The 15,839-nt window shown below is 34.7% G+C and overlaps 1 protein-coding gene across 1 annotated transcript; it reads right to left on the reverse strand.

The window, feature by feature from the left end:
• Positions 1–7,486: 7,486 nt before the first annotated feature.
• Positions 7,487–15,615, reverse strand: LOC114195933 (putative alpha-mannosidase At5g13980). Its single transcript, XM_085667024.1, has 29 exons — positions 15,252–15,615; positions 15,076–15,159; positions 14,887–14,975; positions 14,489–14,663; positions 14,253–14,372; positions 14,017–14,100; positions 13,857–13,928; positions 13,545–13,658; positions 13,272–13,372; positions 13,057–13,150; positions 12,714–12,881; positions 12,540–12,629; positions 12,182–12,247; positions 12,039–12,095; positions 11,609–11,828; positions 11,343–11,479; positions 11,178–11,252; positions 11,024–11,089; positions 10,857–10,928; positions 9,453–9,500; positions 9,236–9,355; positions 9,072–9,137; positions 8,850–8,962; positions 8,669–8,753; positions 8,494–8,601; positions 8,295–8,390; positions 8,147–8,194; positions 7,963–8,031; positions 7,487–7,862 (listed from the first exon to the last, which is right to left on the reverse strand). The coding sequence occupies exons 1-29, from the start codon at positions 15,459–15,461 to the stop codon at positions 7,665–7,667; spliced, it is 3,045 nt and encodes a 1,014-aa protein (XP_085523150.1). The 5' UTR covers positions 15,462–15,615; the 3' UTR covers positions 7,487–7,664.
• Between the last annotated feature and the right edge of the window lie 224 nt (positions 15,616–15,839).

The following is a 15,839-nucleotide window of genomic DNA, read 5'->3' on the forward strand; positions in this document are numbered from 1 at the left end:
GGAACCTCATTCCTTTCCTTCCACATGGCCACCACCATGTTAGCCGTGTTCTGCATCTTCTAGAGAATACCTCGAGATGTCTTGCTGCCACACCTATCAGCCACAATCGATGGAGCACGTGCGGGAAACCATGTTACGGATTACACACCGTAACGCCAGGTGGAGTTCCCAAATACGAACATAGTCTGTAACGTCTCAGGACTACCAAACTTGTCAGCTAATCACTGAGGAGGGCAATCCATCTGGACCCATCCATACTGGCCGCAACCGCCAACCCGAGCCACAACTCAAGAGTTCCTCGTGTTCATCCGCTATCCTGAGCCACAACTCAAGGGAAGTTATTCTGAGCCACAACCCATAGAATGCCATGTGGTTAACCCTGATGAGTGCGTATTTTTGCCCTTATTTAATTTTTAATTCTGGGTATTTAATTGAATTTGTGTGCTTAAAGATTGATTTAATTGGGATTTCCTATAATTGGGTTTATTGAGCATGGGATACATGTTAAAAATAGCTTTTTAGTTGCATAAATGTTCTTTGGATATTTTGAGGTGTGTTAGTGCAGCTGCTGCAGCTATATTGAGCTCATGGAGGTTTGTGGAAATAAATTGCTTAAAGCTTCATGACACCTTAAAGATAAATCCAAGAATAAGAAATGATCAAAATCACAAAAATTAAAGCCAAACATTGCATGAAGACGGCAACAAACGCTTAAAAAAGTGAAGAAGTTTGGCTAAACCATGAAGAGAAGAGCAAAAAAATTGGACCTTGCGGTTTTCTTTATCTTTATGATAGAAGATAATTTGGAAAAAATATATTTATAGATATTTTATTTGATATTTTTAAATAATTATCTTATTTAATTATATCATAAAATATTAAAAGATAATAACTACAAAATCTTTTTAAATATGACAAGATCTTCTTAAATCCTTTTATATCCACAACAAACAAATATATCTTGAAGTTATTGGATTATTTAGAAGATAATTTGAGGAGATTGCACATGGTTGATTTGGAAAATTAATACAAATGTTAATTGGTGATAATTTATCATATATCTTTAATTAATTAATTAATTTAATTATATTAGATATTGATATTATCAACCAACTATATTTGTCAAATAGTCTATATCTCTCCCAATATTTTTAAAATAACTATAAAGATAAATAATATTTATCTTTATTTTAAAATATATTTGAGAGGTTTTAACAACCGAAAAGCCCAGTCCAAGTCCTATATAAAGAGACCAAGGGAGAAGCAAAAAAGGCAAGCTCCGGACTTCGGAGTTCAGGAACCCTTTAAGGGGGGACTAATTTCGTTTCCTTTCTCTCTCTATTCTTCTTCTATTTTTTATTTTATTTTGTGTTTCATGGAGTGTTAAACTTCTTGGGTTGATTCCATTGTAATTTCATTATGGATTCTGAGGTTAGAATGAAATAATTTCTTTGTTCTTTTTATGATTGTTGAGGTTTTTATTCATCTATGTCTTTTATCTTTGAATCACATAAAAAGTAATGATTTTAAATCTATATGCATGTTGATCATATGAGTCAAGGTTGTTTAAATTTAATTGAGACTTTACTTTGATTTTATTTAGAAACTTTCATGTGATTGAATGAGTTTTTTTCAATAATTGAGACTTTACTTTGATTAAAGGTATTTACTCTAACTAAAATTAATTGAGACTTTACTTTGATTAATTAAGCTTTTTATTTGATGAGGAGATAAAAGAATAGACATGATTAGGCATAGTAAAATTTGATTGAGATTGTACTTTGGTTAAAAGTGAGAACGCCAACAAATTAATTGAGACTTTACATAGATTAATTTGCAAATCTACAACAATAATTAATTGAGCAATAATCTTTAGATAACCGATGATGAATCTATTTTGAAAAAGCAATGGAATCAATCTATTTTCTTTACTATTGTTTTTATCTCTTTTTATCTTTTCTATTTCTTTCTTGTTTATCTTAATCCTCCTATATTTTTATTATTTTATTTGACTAACTCTTTTGTATAGTTTTATAAGAACTAACTTGTTAAAAATTAATTTCGTGTTTGTTGGGAGACGACTTAGGGTTAACTTTACCCTTTCTATTTTGTTGACTACTTTCTTAACAATACTGAAGTTGTTATACATAAGTAATATTAATTTGATCGTGTCAATGACAGCATTATTAAACCCTTATCCCGAGCCACCACTCAAGGGATACGTTCTGAGCCACAACTCAAGGAACACCAGCAAGCCCACCTATGAGATATCCTAGGAGCCTTGTAGACCACGTATCACAATGCCAACACATCCAATCTGACACAGCAGTAATGCTTGCCTTGAACACACAATAGCACTATATGTCGCTTAGGCTAAAAGCCATTGTCCAAACACCCCAAGCCTATCTCGCTTAAGCTAAGCTCACTCGCCTAAGCGAGCAAGTTGCATAGCAGTAGTCCACGAAGTCTCGCTTGAGCGAACTTCTTCACGATTGGGCGAGACCATCCTTCGCTCAGAATTGGGGTGTCTCGCCTAGGCAGCGAGTTTAAACAAAACCCATCAACCATCGAATTCTCGCTTAGGCGAGGGTATCTCGCCTGAGCGAGACGAGCTTTCGCCCAAAAATGAAACTTCACGCTTGAGCGAGATGCTCAATCAAAACCCATATCACTCACGAGTTCTCGCTTAGGCGAGGCACACTCGCCTAAGTGAGATAGCCTGTCGCCCAAGACGAAAACCCTTCGCTCGAGCAAGACGCGCGAGCAGAAACAGACTCAATTCTCTGCTAATCTCGCCTAGGTGAGCCTGACTCACTTGAGAGAGAATTGCAGACTCCCACCCTGTTTATACACGCAAGCACCAGGAAACATGCCCCAAATCACACTCCAGTTCATACCAATCAGTGGAAAATAGTGCAACCAACATATAACCATAATAGATACCCAATATTATCCCTGCAATTTTGAGTTTAAAGCCTAAACAACATATACCCCCAAACCCTTATCATATTCATACAGCGGTACACAGAAATTACTCATACAACATCCCAAAAACAATCAATCAACCTTTAAGTCATATCATATATGCATAGCACGAAATTACATGGCTTATAGGCATACAACACACAATCAGTTCATAAACCAATAGAAATCAAGCGCGGAAGCTCCCCTAACCTGGAATTTCCCTTGCAAAAATTGTAATGCTATAGCTCTTCTTCTTGCCCAACACAAATTCTCTTAGTGCTCCCACAATTAGCCTTAGGTAGTCTCTCAATACTCTCCAATTCTCTCTCCTCTCAAAAGGTACAATATCAAGACTGCAGAAACCCTATTTTCACCTAAACTTGGCCTTTTATAGGTGTCTTAATAGTGGGTTTAAGTGCCAAAACGAAAATAACCTTAATGATGGCTTAATTGCTATTCAAGGGTCATCTTTGGGTGGTTTTTCAGCCCCTATTGGCTGCCCGTGCTAGGTTTTCTTTGCCTTTTCACATTCAAGCCACAACTAATCATTGGCAAAAAGAGAGTCAAAATTGGGTTCACTAAGGTTCAAACCCATACCATGCTTATCATCAAGTCAATGCACAACCACTCAACCAATTTATCTTTCATGATAATTCACATAAGTATAAGGTTACATTACCACTTCCATGCTCATACATATTATTAAAATTAATAATAAAACAAACAACACATAATTGGCATACATAGGACTCAAACCCAAGTCCTCTCACACAATCAAAGTACTCTCAACCACTTGAGTTAGTACTTTTCCACGTCACATCAAACAATATTTAATGTCATAAAGGCTCCCACTACCCGCATTTATTAATGAATTAATTATTTAATTAATTAAATTTCACGGGTCTTACAATTTTCCTAACATGTTGTGTCCAACAAATGCATTATCAAAAAGAGAATTATTTAGGATACACTTATATAAGAAAAAAAGTTTATAAGATTGAGGGTTTTACCAATATAATACTTATTTGAGATTCTTGGGGGAGATTTGTGCAACGAGTAAAACCATACAATCATTATTAAACCTTAAAATGATGGATTATAATTACAATACAACAAACTACACTTACTCATTTATAAATATATTTTCTTCCCTTTTCCCAAACAATTAGTTATGTATGCTTGGATGTCAATCATCTAATTGCCACTATGAATGCGTTGGGGGTCCATGATTCCATACACATCAGTCAACCCCGCATTCTAAGTGACACCAAACATATACCTCAACACAAAACATTTATTTAATATAAGTAGATAAAATAATTAAATATAAATAATGGTTCAGAGACTTACATTATCCATGAATGGTTGTAATATGCAGTTCTTGGTTCTCCACTACAAGTTCTAACTCATCTTTCATGTACAAGTACTATAGGATCTCATTATTTCTCCCAAATACAACAGAATCCTACGAAACCACTGGTGATAGCCTTTTGTTGCGTATGTCAATCAAACAAAAACTAAGTGTTCCCCCCTTTACTATGTAGTATAAGGATAAACTCAAGTCAATCCAAGGATAGGGCCAATGCAATGAGTGGATTGAATGCAAAAGAACATATTTTTGGGGAATTTTTCAAAGCATAATAGATAGACAAAGAAACTGAAATCAAGCAATTGGAATATGATAAACTAATGAACTAACTCATTGAAAATGCATGATAGTTACTCATTCAATTCAAACAAATAGACACAACTCAAGGCTATGAATTAATTGAACAAACTAAGCTAGACTGGTATGATAAAGCGCTAATTAAATACCTACACAAATTATGCTAACCTTAAAACTAAATAATGCAAGGCTAACAAGAAATATGCAATATAACAAATGAAAGTTAAAACAAAAAAACAGCTTAGCTAGTGCTTGAAAATCAATAAAACCATGACCATTAGAAAACCGAAAAGTTAAACAACATTGTTTAAAAAGAAATAACCTACACCAGTTGAAGCTTTTTTTATTGAAAACATGAGATTAACACACCAGAAATCGGAATGGGGGGGTTAAAGAAGTTAAACTCAACAATTTACCAAGCTTAAAGGTGCGAAAGTTAAAGCAACTAAACTAGAGAAAGTTAAAATAGTTGCACACAAATAAGTGGGAAGCAATGAAATAGAGAATCAACTCAATTGGACACATGTAGAGAGAATTATGAGTAAAACAGTTAGCAAAGATCAAAGATGAAAATCCTGCGTTTTTAGGTTGCGTTGAGCCCTACTTTGTGTGCACGGGACGGTAAAATAGCAAATCCTTTTGGTTACGTCGGACACCAATCAAACGATGTTGGTTAGAACCAACATAGAGAACATAATTATAAAGTGCGCCTAGCTCGAATAAAATGACGTTGGGCGGTGTTGCAGCTCCTAAAATTCCTAAAAGTTGATAAACTAATCTAAAGATAAAATATACAAGAAACAAAGATTCTAATTGAATGTAATAAATATGAGAATATAGAAATTGAGTTATCAACCACCAATGACTCTTCAAATATGATGTCAAGAAGTTGGTGTAATGCATCGATAAGATATTCCTCACTAATTTTCTTTGAAAATGGGTTTTGTCTCACTAAGTTGTCAAATAAAGTCATGACATATGATATAATTTATTGTGTGTTATTGCTTTGCTATATGTATGATGTGAATGTAATTACTGTCAAGGAGAAATACTACAGTGACTAGTTGTAGGTTGTATATTAAATGGGGATTCTAAGAATGAGGCTATCATTACTCTATAAATATTGGACTCACATAAAGGAAGATGTTAGGTGATGAGAGTTAACAAAGGATCCTTTGACGTAGCTTATAATGTGGAAAAAGAATTGTTTGATTAGTCACAATAATTTATCATTTCATCAAAGGAGGAATTAGTTTCCTAGCATGTGTGTCAGTATGTGAGAGAGGTAAAGGTGTCAACATGGGGTCATGCCCAACGAGCTGGCGAGCCACCCTGTCAAGAAAAAGGTAGACCGGTTGAAATTTTAATCAGCCTGTGTCAACCTGCTAGCCCGATTTTATTTTTAATTTAAAAAATAAAATAAAATATAATTGATAGTCAATTGGGCTAATTTGTGTGTGTTGACAGAATTGTGCAGTGTTGAGTTGAGAAAAAATGGTTCTATTATTATTATTATTGTTGTTGTTATTATTATTGTTATTATTATTATTATTATTATTATTATTATTATATATACATGTTTCTTTAAATGATTAATATGATGTAATTGTTAAGTATAGATGTTACACTAGTTAATTTTTATTTGTATTTTAATCTTCCTCTCGTCTCAATTGAATTTTTAGATAAAATATTAAACGACACCATATTGATACACAATTTTCTATAAAAATCACTATTCTTACAAGGACAATATATATCCTGCGAAGTCTCCTAGGTGATCTTCTCAGGCTCCAAAGTCTTCACTTCAAAGGTATCTCGTCCTCAGCTCTTGAGCGCAGGATGATGGGGTGCCTGCAAAAGACACTTTGATGCTAAAGTCAGTTCAAGATGCTTGGATCAATTGTTAGAAGAAATAACATAAGCATATACTTCGTAAAATGTGTCTTTTATAGTAGGGTTTATGGGCCTTACCTGGTTGGGCTTGGATTTGGTAATCTTAATTACCTACTAATCTTGTTTGTGTAATCCGAGGTTATGTTCCTTTAACGTGATTAGATTGACTTGGTTATTTAGCCAATTTGAGTACATGTCGTCTTATTGGACCGACATGTACCTGGCTAGACCGTGTACCTGGAGGATCTCTCTAGATAGATAAGATGGGCAGATGAGCTTAGTGGCAATCCCTAAGTTCCTTGTGTCCTAGGAGGAGAGGACGAGTAGTCCCTTGTGCAAGTTGAGGTCAACTAGTCCTTTGTCTGGAATGAGGACTAGCAGTCTCTTACCTTTCTTGAGGGTTCCTTCTGAGGACTGTTTACCTTAAGGGACGAGGACAGATAGTACATCATTTCCCAATCTTGATGTGCTTGCACTTTAAAGACTGTCAAGCGACCATACAATTTCTCAGATGCTGGCTCTTAGGGGGCTCTTAGGGAACGAGGACGAGTACTCTGTCAACCTCTAATCTTGATGTATTTGCACATTAAAGATTGCTAAGCAGCTTATAGGTTCTCGGATGTTGGTTTTGTGGTTTGTGCTTTTTTGCAAAGAGAATTTACATGTCCTTAGTCGTATGCCCTATAGTCGTATGGCCCTATAGGTATAATCACTAAAATGTTTGTTTATTATTTTTAACAATTTATTAAATTAGAACACAACGTTCATGAGAACACATTTTTTAATATTTTATTAACTTATGTATTATTTTCATGCGTATTAGTAATGTTGTTTCACACTTACACGAAAATTTGGGTGTTACTATAGTGGAAATATAAGTAAAACGTGACATGAAATTGATTTGCCTAAATTAATTATAAATATATGAAAAGAAAAAAGTATTATAAAAAAATAGGTTAGATGTGAAAGGAAAAGGATAGGAGCAAATCCACTATTGGCAATGAGCATGCGTCCATACACCTTTAGCGAAACAAACGGTAAACATATTTCTTATTTTCTGGCTTACATGATGTTTAGAAACATCTAAAATCTGATACAATTTCTTACTTAGTTATTCTTCAGTAATTGTACTGGTGGACTCTTAAGGCCTAAAACTGATAAGAAAAGTCCGAATTTCCATGGGAGCAAGTTCTACAATTTGATTTTCTGGATTTACTGGTCCTCCCCTCCAAACCTTAGATTCTCCAGGTGACCCTTTTACTTGCCAAACCAATCTCTTCCTCTCCATTTCTGCTCTTTCTTGATTAGCTGATAAGCTCACTTCAGTTATTTTCCTTATCTGAAACACAAAGAAATTGTGGCACATGAACCACCTTAGACGATCACATGCTAAAAACAACTACCCATCAAAAGAATATTTAGTTGTCATCTTTCCCTACCTGTTTGGGGAAAAACACCTTCTTCAGTTCTACAATTGCCTTAACGGAAAGATACTTGTCCTCCTCAATCTTGCATATGACAGAGTAAGAATTCAGTGTGTTGAAAAACATAAGAGAAATAGATTCATCTCAGATGTAATATGATATAAGTGTGCCAAGTAGACAGAAGCTGAAGAGAATATACCTCGTATAAGTGTGCCAACCGAAGGAGAACTTTTCCATCACCCACATCCTGCAGAGTTCCAGAAGATGGCTTAGCATTAGAAGTGAACAAAAAAAAAAAGAAACAAACCTTTTTTGAACAAATATTTGATGAAATGAAAGACATGCACCTGGAGGGTTATTATTGCAACGTTATCCGGTAAGTTGTACGAAGAATCTATGCCCGAGAAGGTTGTGACATGAGATTCTCCCCGGTGAGCGTCACTCTAGAAAATATGTGAAAAAATGAAGGAGATATTCATGAGTAGGGAGTTACAAGTTCAGCTGACAAAATTATCAAACACTTTCTGACAACCATTTTTTGATCACCTCTGTGAAGGCTAAAAGTAAGGGTGAGTATATCTCCTGACCAAATGATCGACGCCATCTAGCACCCTCTCCTACAGGATCAATTCTGAAATAGTATTTCCCTAGCACCTGCAAAATTTATTGTATGTGATGAATGAGCCACAGGGTAAAACCAACTTATATATGATTAACTTACACTTAACCCTGTGCATGTATTATGGATGCAAACTGTTTCATTCAGTGCCTCTGCAACTCCTCTGGAATCATCCTGAAGTAACCTCCTATACAAAGGGGAGAAAATGGGAATGGTGGAGTTTGATTGGTAGAGAATATGGAATGAAACATAGGAGGTTTGAGATTAAACAAACATCACAAACCTATGAACCATTAGTTCCAGTTGTCCATCCATGATGCTGGAGCCCCCCACTGCTCTATCTACCAAAATAGAAAACTCTTTTCTTTTATCTTTCAGGTAAATCCCAAGGTTGATCTGAAACATGAAACTAGATTCCATTAATCAACAACTTCATAGATTGTGTCTTCATGATGTGTATAATAAATGTAGCATCTTCTAACACACATGGTTCAACAGAACATACTGGGTAATAATTTCCAGCAACAGGTTGATTCACTTCCAAGTGCCAATCTTTTCTGTAGTCTCGAACCTGTAATGTAAGTCATTATAAATTTGTAACAATTTATTAGGGCTTTGATATGGAAAACCATTGCTACAACTAAAAAACGTTCAATCTGTTTGACTTACACGTTCAATGAAATCACGTCCATTGGAATCAGTATAGAAGGTTTTGTTGCTTGCCAAATTTGTTTTAATCTCGGTTGCTATTTCCTTGCCAACTCCATCATCAATGGGTATAGGTCCAACCTGATGTAAAAATAGCTTTGTTATGATTAATGGCTCCAAGAGAATAAGGTTTTGGAAACCCTACTCAAGAAATTTGGAGGCAAAAAAAATTACTTACAATAAACTCAACCTCAGCATGTTCTTTGCCCTTGTACAGTCTAGTGGTCTGTTCAATTAAGCCATGGTCAAATATTGAACTCTATGAATCTTTATGATTACACTATTTTAATAACTTGAATGTGTTAAAAATCATGTTAGTGTCATTTTTCTTACCACCATTGATGTTTGAAAGAAGCAAGATAGTGGTAAACTCTAATTTTTCTTTCTAAAAAAGAGATTGAAAACTCAACCTTTTATGTTCTTGTGATTCCTTTACGTTTGCCAATGATACATACGATAAATGGTTGATGTGTGGATAACTTATCCCACATGCTCCTTATTTCCTTTTACACTTAATTTTCTCACTTTACAAACTTTTCACCTTTTGTTCCATTTCTAGACAATCATCTTATTTTTCATGTACTATCACATACTAATAATAGAATTAAATGGTAAATGATTTGAAGTAATTTTAAATTAATTAGATTTACCTCCTTATATATTTTATTAAGTTACTTTGTCTGATTAAATAAATAAACTTAAATTTAAGATTGAAATCAATTAATCAAATATAAATTTTATAAACTCAAAAAATTAGCTTTATATATATAAAGAGACAAAGTGTGCCACTTTAAAGTGCTTTTAACAAAGGTTATAAAAGTTGTTTTTTAAAGAGACTACTCTGCCAATAAATTGACAATGGTGGTGATTGGATTTAACGTGTTTATAATTTTGTATATAATTTTTTTAATAAACTATTGATACAAAAGTATGACTTACTTTTATAATGACTAATTTCTATTCAGAATATATATATATATATATATATATATATATATATATATATATATATATAAACTTAACATTTTAATGGTCAAAATATGTAACACTTAATTGAAACCGATAAAAGTATTTTTTTTTAAATTATTTGCCTAATTATAAAAGTATAATAGTCTAAAATTTTTAATTTTATTCATCTAAAATTCAGAACTCTACACATGAGTACATATTCTGTTTGCAGATTAACATATGGGATTAAAATAATTATTAAATACTATATATATATATATATATATATATATATATATTTTGATAAAATTAAGAAAATTTATTAAAAATAAATAAATAAATTATGGATAAAAGTCACATTTTAAATAAAGAAAAAAAGTAAGATATACCTAAACTACTCGATCACTGCACTGATCTAGACCACACATTGATATTTAAAAGAATCAAAAAAGTTGTGAAGCATGATCCTTTCTTTGTTAAAGAAAAAGAATGCGTCACTTACTTCTGATGTCATTGCCCAAGGACATATATGAGAAAAGTTGGTGACATCTGACTCTGCTTATTTTATGTCTTTTTCTTTCTTTCTTTCTTTTATATACATCATATATGTCAAAAAAATAATGTCATATGGTACCTGGTAAATCCATGAATGAATCTGCTGATGCACTTCATGCACAATTGGTCCCCGAAAAACTAAGAGAGGAGACTGAAAGTTTTCAAATGAAAACCAACTAAGTAAGTTCTTGCAATTACCACTAAACGTCGCTAATTGATTGTAAATTTTTAAGTAGATAACTTCACCTTCTTCCTCTTGGAATTGATGGGAGATGGTGAACCATCAGGTCTAAAAATATATGCTCCAGATGCCTTTCAACAATTCACAACAATTAAATCAATTGCTTGGCATAACTAATCATAATCAATTCAAATCTGTGTACGGAAAAAATGTTATCACCTGAGGAACAGTTTCACTTTCATCAACTCCTTTGCCGGCGTAAAATTTATATGTCTGCTCTAGGGATTCTTCCACCTTTTTCATTGTGAACAGAAATTTAGAATGCATGTCGTGTAAACGTTATACAATACACAACCTTAGTGATGTGACATCCAAATCACAAACCTTGCTTCTGCTGTTGATATATTCAGTAAGTTTCCCTTTCTTCTCAGAATAGGTTAATTTCAAGTTTTCTGGACCCACCGTAATTACATCACTTCCATTCTTTGACTTGTGAGATGCATGTCTATCTGAAATAGTAGCTGCGATGCAATTGCAAATTTTCTGCTTCAGGAAAGAATAAAGTCTCCCACAGAATTTATAGTTTGCTCTTGTATTTGCAATAATGATAGCACAATTTTCAGGAGGGGAATAAAGAATTCAAGACTAACCTTCATTTTTGGCATAGGATACATAGTAAGTGCTAAAACCAAGTGGGGGAACAGTTGCTGGAAAAGCAAGCCAGTATTTGGGTTTCACAGTTGGAGACACTCCCAAGTATGCCACAATGTGATAGTTTCTTAAACCAAGAAAAAAATCAGGTATTGGCACCAACTGGGATTGGACTTTTTTCCCGCTGGAATCCCGAACACCAACGTTTTCATTGACAACCTAAGACAGATTTGATAGGCAAATAATGTGAAACATGATTTTTCCTATGTTCAAAACATTTCTTCATTCGTGTGGATAAGCAAGGTATATAATAACGCTAGACAAGAAAAAATGTATTACAAATTACAACGCTTCAACTAGAAGGCATCAATTGGCACATAGACAAATGCTTATGCATGGAGCAGATAGGCTCATAGATAGTAAACTCACGGGAATCCTTATGATATCTTCTCTTTTCCATCCCAGAGGATTGTAAATAACAACCTCCTACATGAAGCAATGTATTAGAAAAGTCGTAATTGATAAAATTCTGTGTTCTAATAAGCAACAGATTAGATGTCATCAGTCCAAACCAGGTTTTTCCCATTGGAGAAGTCGATTTCTGATGAAGGACAGTAACTTATGTTCAGAAGTGGACACTGTAATAACAAGACAGAAGAGACAACTCAGCCTCATTATCAAGTATTCGAAACTTTGCTTCTTGAAAATTAAAACATGTTAATATTTTTTCAGCTGTTTCAAACATAACACAACTTTTCGCTCCAACTACAGCCTTTGTGATGGTTATGAATTGTAAACTTCTGACTTAGTAGTTTCTCGTTGTGCACAAAGAAATGAACATCAAGAAGAAAGATTATCCATGTGCCTTAAGATTGTGAAGACTAGTAATCAACATCTCACAGTTGTTGAACAAAGAACATCACTACTTGCCTGTTGAAATTTAGTCTCTGGGTTCTTACATCCCGTTTTGGTTGCTCCCTCTGTCAAACAAGCAAGTGATTCTGCCACAACTTTCTCAGCCTGAACAAAACATTGAAAAGAAAAATCATTTTGAGATTGTAAATAATAAAGTTCTAAGAGAACAGATATAGACAATTTTATCACCTCTGTATAACCTATTGAAAGCCGTTTAGCATAATCATTAGCAACATGCTGCTTTTCTGTGCCAGATACTGCATCATGATGCTGAGCAATAGCCAAAGCTTCAGCCAATGAATCAGTGTTTGGACCTAAGGCACTCTTCCCTTTGAAATACTCCAACTGCCTTGCTGCCTGTTTCAAGATTTAATACCAATCAAGAAGAGGCCAATTTAGAATTTTGATAACTTTTCAAAATATGCCGGTTGAATTATAATGCTCCTGATCACACCACTTTCAGAAAAAAAAAAAAAAAAAGCATTTAATCAAATACTTGATTGCTTCAATTGACAATAATGAGAAGCCTTACCAAGTAGTATCCACTTATCAGTCTGACATAACCTTTGAGAGCAGGCCTGCTTGTAAAATACCCCGTCCAATATGCGTTCACACGATCTGCGTACCTAATAAATTGATGATCCAGAAATGAAATAACAAGTTAGAAGAACGAAGAGGAACCCTAATACGCAATTGCAGGAATAAGTTACAATTGCAGCTTCTTCCTGAACATCATTGAGAACTCACGGAAAGTAGTCATCAGTCTTGATTGGCCATGCCTCATTTGTAGCATGTTTGGCATCAGTGTATATGGATGGGGTTGAGTATAAGGCATGCACCCGACCATCCTAAACAAGCATGAGTCAGTTCTCCCATTAGTATGTCAAACCACTAAGCTTAGTTTCATTTAAATTCATGAGCAGATGGAAAACTAGGCAGCCTAATGAATCATATAAAGACAATAATCAAGTAAACATAAAAGAAAATTGTCGATTAACAAAGGAGTTGAAGATAAGTAACTTGATTAACGTAGTGAATAAACTTATCCAATTGCCGAAACCAGCTCTGCGCATATTGGTACTTGAAATCTGTCCCCATTGTCCACATTATATGATTTGTGCGCGTAATATTGGCCTGAAACAGGACATTATAAGCAATGTTCACTCAAATCACTTTTAAGTGCAACTGACAAACTTCTAATCATTTTCCATTTGGAGAATCTATATTTTCATTTCTCAGAATTTCGGACACTTAAATCGTGTACGGTAAACATTTTAAAAGCAAATTGCAGAGAGAAGAACCAGTCATCCGTTCTTAAGATACATTTCATACCTGTGACATTGCTGCTGCAACAAACTCGTTTACTCTTTCTGGGACATTGTAGTCGAATAAATTGACATCATCCTTCAAGGGAAAAAGAAGTTTACTTAGCACACTTCCAGAAACAGAAAAAAGAAATGGCCCTACAGAAGTATTTGACTTTGATTTTCACCTGAACAATGGGAGAATCGTCATTTACTTCGTAGTAGAAATTACTGGGAGGTTCATAATTCTCAGGGAACGCACCAGAAAATATCTGTATCCCATGAACAATTTTAAGGATCCGTTAGTAAAAGCCTACTTGGGGAGAATGTAGTGAATCCAACAGAAGAAAAATATGGTTTTGTTGTTATTGCCCTATGCAAAATCGATATAAGTTATAAACATAAACCGGTTTGGGTTACTCACCTGTGATGATGAACCAAAGCTCTTAGAGCCCCGCCACACAACTTCAAGAGTTTTTTCATCTTTTCTCTTTGCTCTGTCTTGATAGTCAATCCGTGCAAAGAATAGGGAGTCAAACCCAACCTATGCCAACAAGAGTTATGCTTAACAGCTTAAGAAACAACTAGCAATGTACAGAAAAAAAAAATGTGTTTGTAAAAATACTTCGATCTCATTTTCCCCAGCAAAATTAATGTTACCTCTGCCCCCAACAAGTAGGCCTGAACAGCAGAATGTCCAAATGGATCAATCTGCCACCCTATTCTCGGAGTCACTCCAAATTCTTCTTTGAGAAATTGATGTCCAAGAGTTGTCTGATCAATCATGTCAATGTAATGAGTAGCAGCCTCATCATGCATACAATAACCTCCATTTCTGCAACCCATAACCTTAGCACTTAACGTAATGCCATCGAAATTAATACATTAAAGCCGAAGAACATTCATCATGATCAATTTTCATTGACTTCCAATAATAAAAAAAAAAGAAAAAGGTGCTTCATTCAGTTATTAGTGGGCGTGAAGGTGGATAAGTAGACTGCTTGTGAATCTTTCAAATCCACACTTTCTACAAACTAAGATAGAAGATAAGTGAATACATGAACTCCAATTGACCAGATTTGACCAGCCCCTTGACTATGTTCCGAATATCATCATTTTGTTCTCTCCACCATCGCTGAAAAAATGCCTGCAATACAACACGAGCAGAGAACAACGACTTATAAAGGACTAACTCAAATACAAAACACCACTTATCTTCACTCAATGTGAGATATTCTAACACTTACCTGTTCAACATAAATGAACTTGCGATTCTTGTCAGCCAACAATGCGGGTACCAGGGAATCGAGCACGTTCTGAACGCATGCTCCCTGCCCCCAAAAAGTGAAAACAAACCACACATGAAAACATTGAATGTAACTGAGAGACAGCATGTATGTGTGGGAGTGAGATCGAGAATGACCTGAATTGAGTTGTTGGAACCAACATAATACTGGTCTATGGTCTTCAACCAGCCAACATCGTCGTGAGTGTGAGGGACCAAGTGAACGTTGATCTTGCCAGGGTCAATGGTTGTCGTTGTGTTATACCTTATATACTTAGATTCTGAGGAAATGGCAGATCCCAACAATAGTATAACCCATAACACACACAATCCAGTACTGTTCTCCATGGACTAAATCAAGAACACTCTTAATGAACTGATGTAAGTCTAAGGGAATGTTGTTTATTTATAATAATGGCGATGAGGATCTCCGCAATCTTTGTCGCTGTTATTGTCGTTTGTTCTGATCCCACTGATTCCTATAGATGGACGTTAGATAACTAAAGTACGAAGAAGTCACTGTCAGTTTAGGATTTCGAAGCTAAAAAGACTATTGATAAGGTTGGTGATCCCCGCTGTCCCTGAATGTGAGCAAGTTATTCCACTCCTCGGTACTCTCTGCATTTAGCATGTGGCTTCTTACAAATATATCATCACTACCCATTAATAACAATTAATAACGAGATTCTTACTGTAATTAATTTTTAGTTAAATATGTTTCAAGCT

This window comes from Vigna unguiculata, chromosome 9 (assembly GCF_037176805.1).
Source record: "Vigna unguiculata cultivar grain cowpea cultivar isolate G323 ecotype 2 chromosome 9, ASM3717680v1, whole genome shotgun sequence".
NCBI lineage: Eukaryota > Viridiplantae > Streptophyta > Magnoliopsida > Fabales > Fabaceae > Vigna > Vigna unguiculata.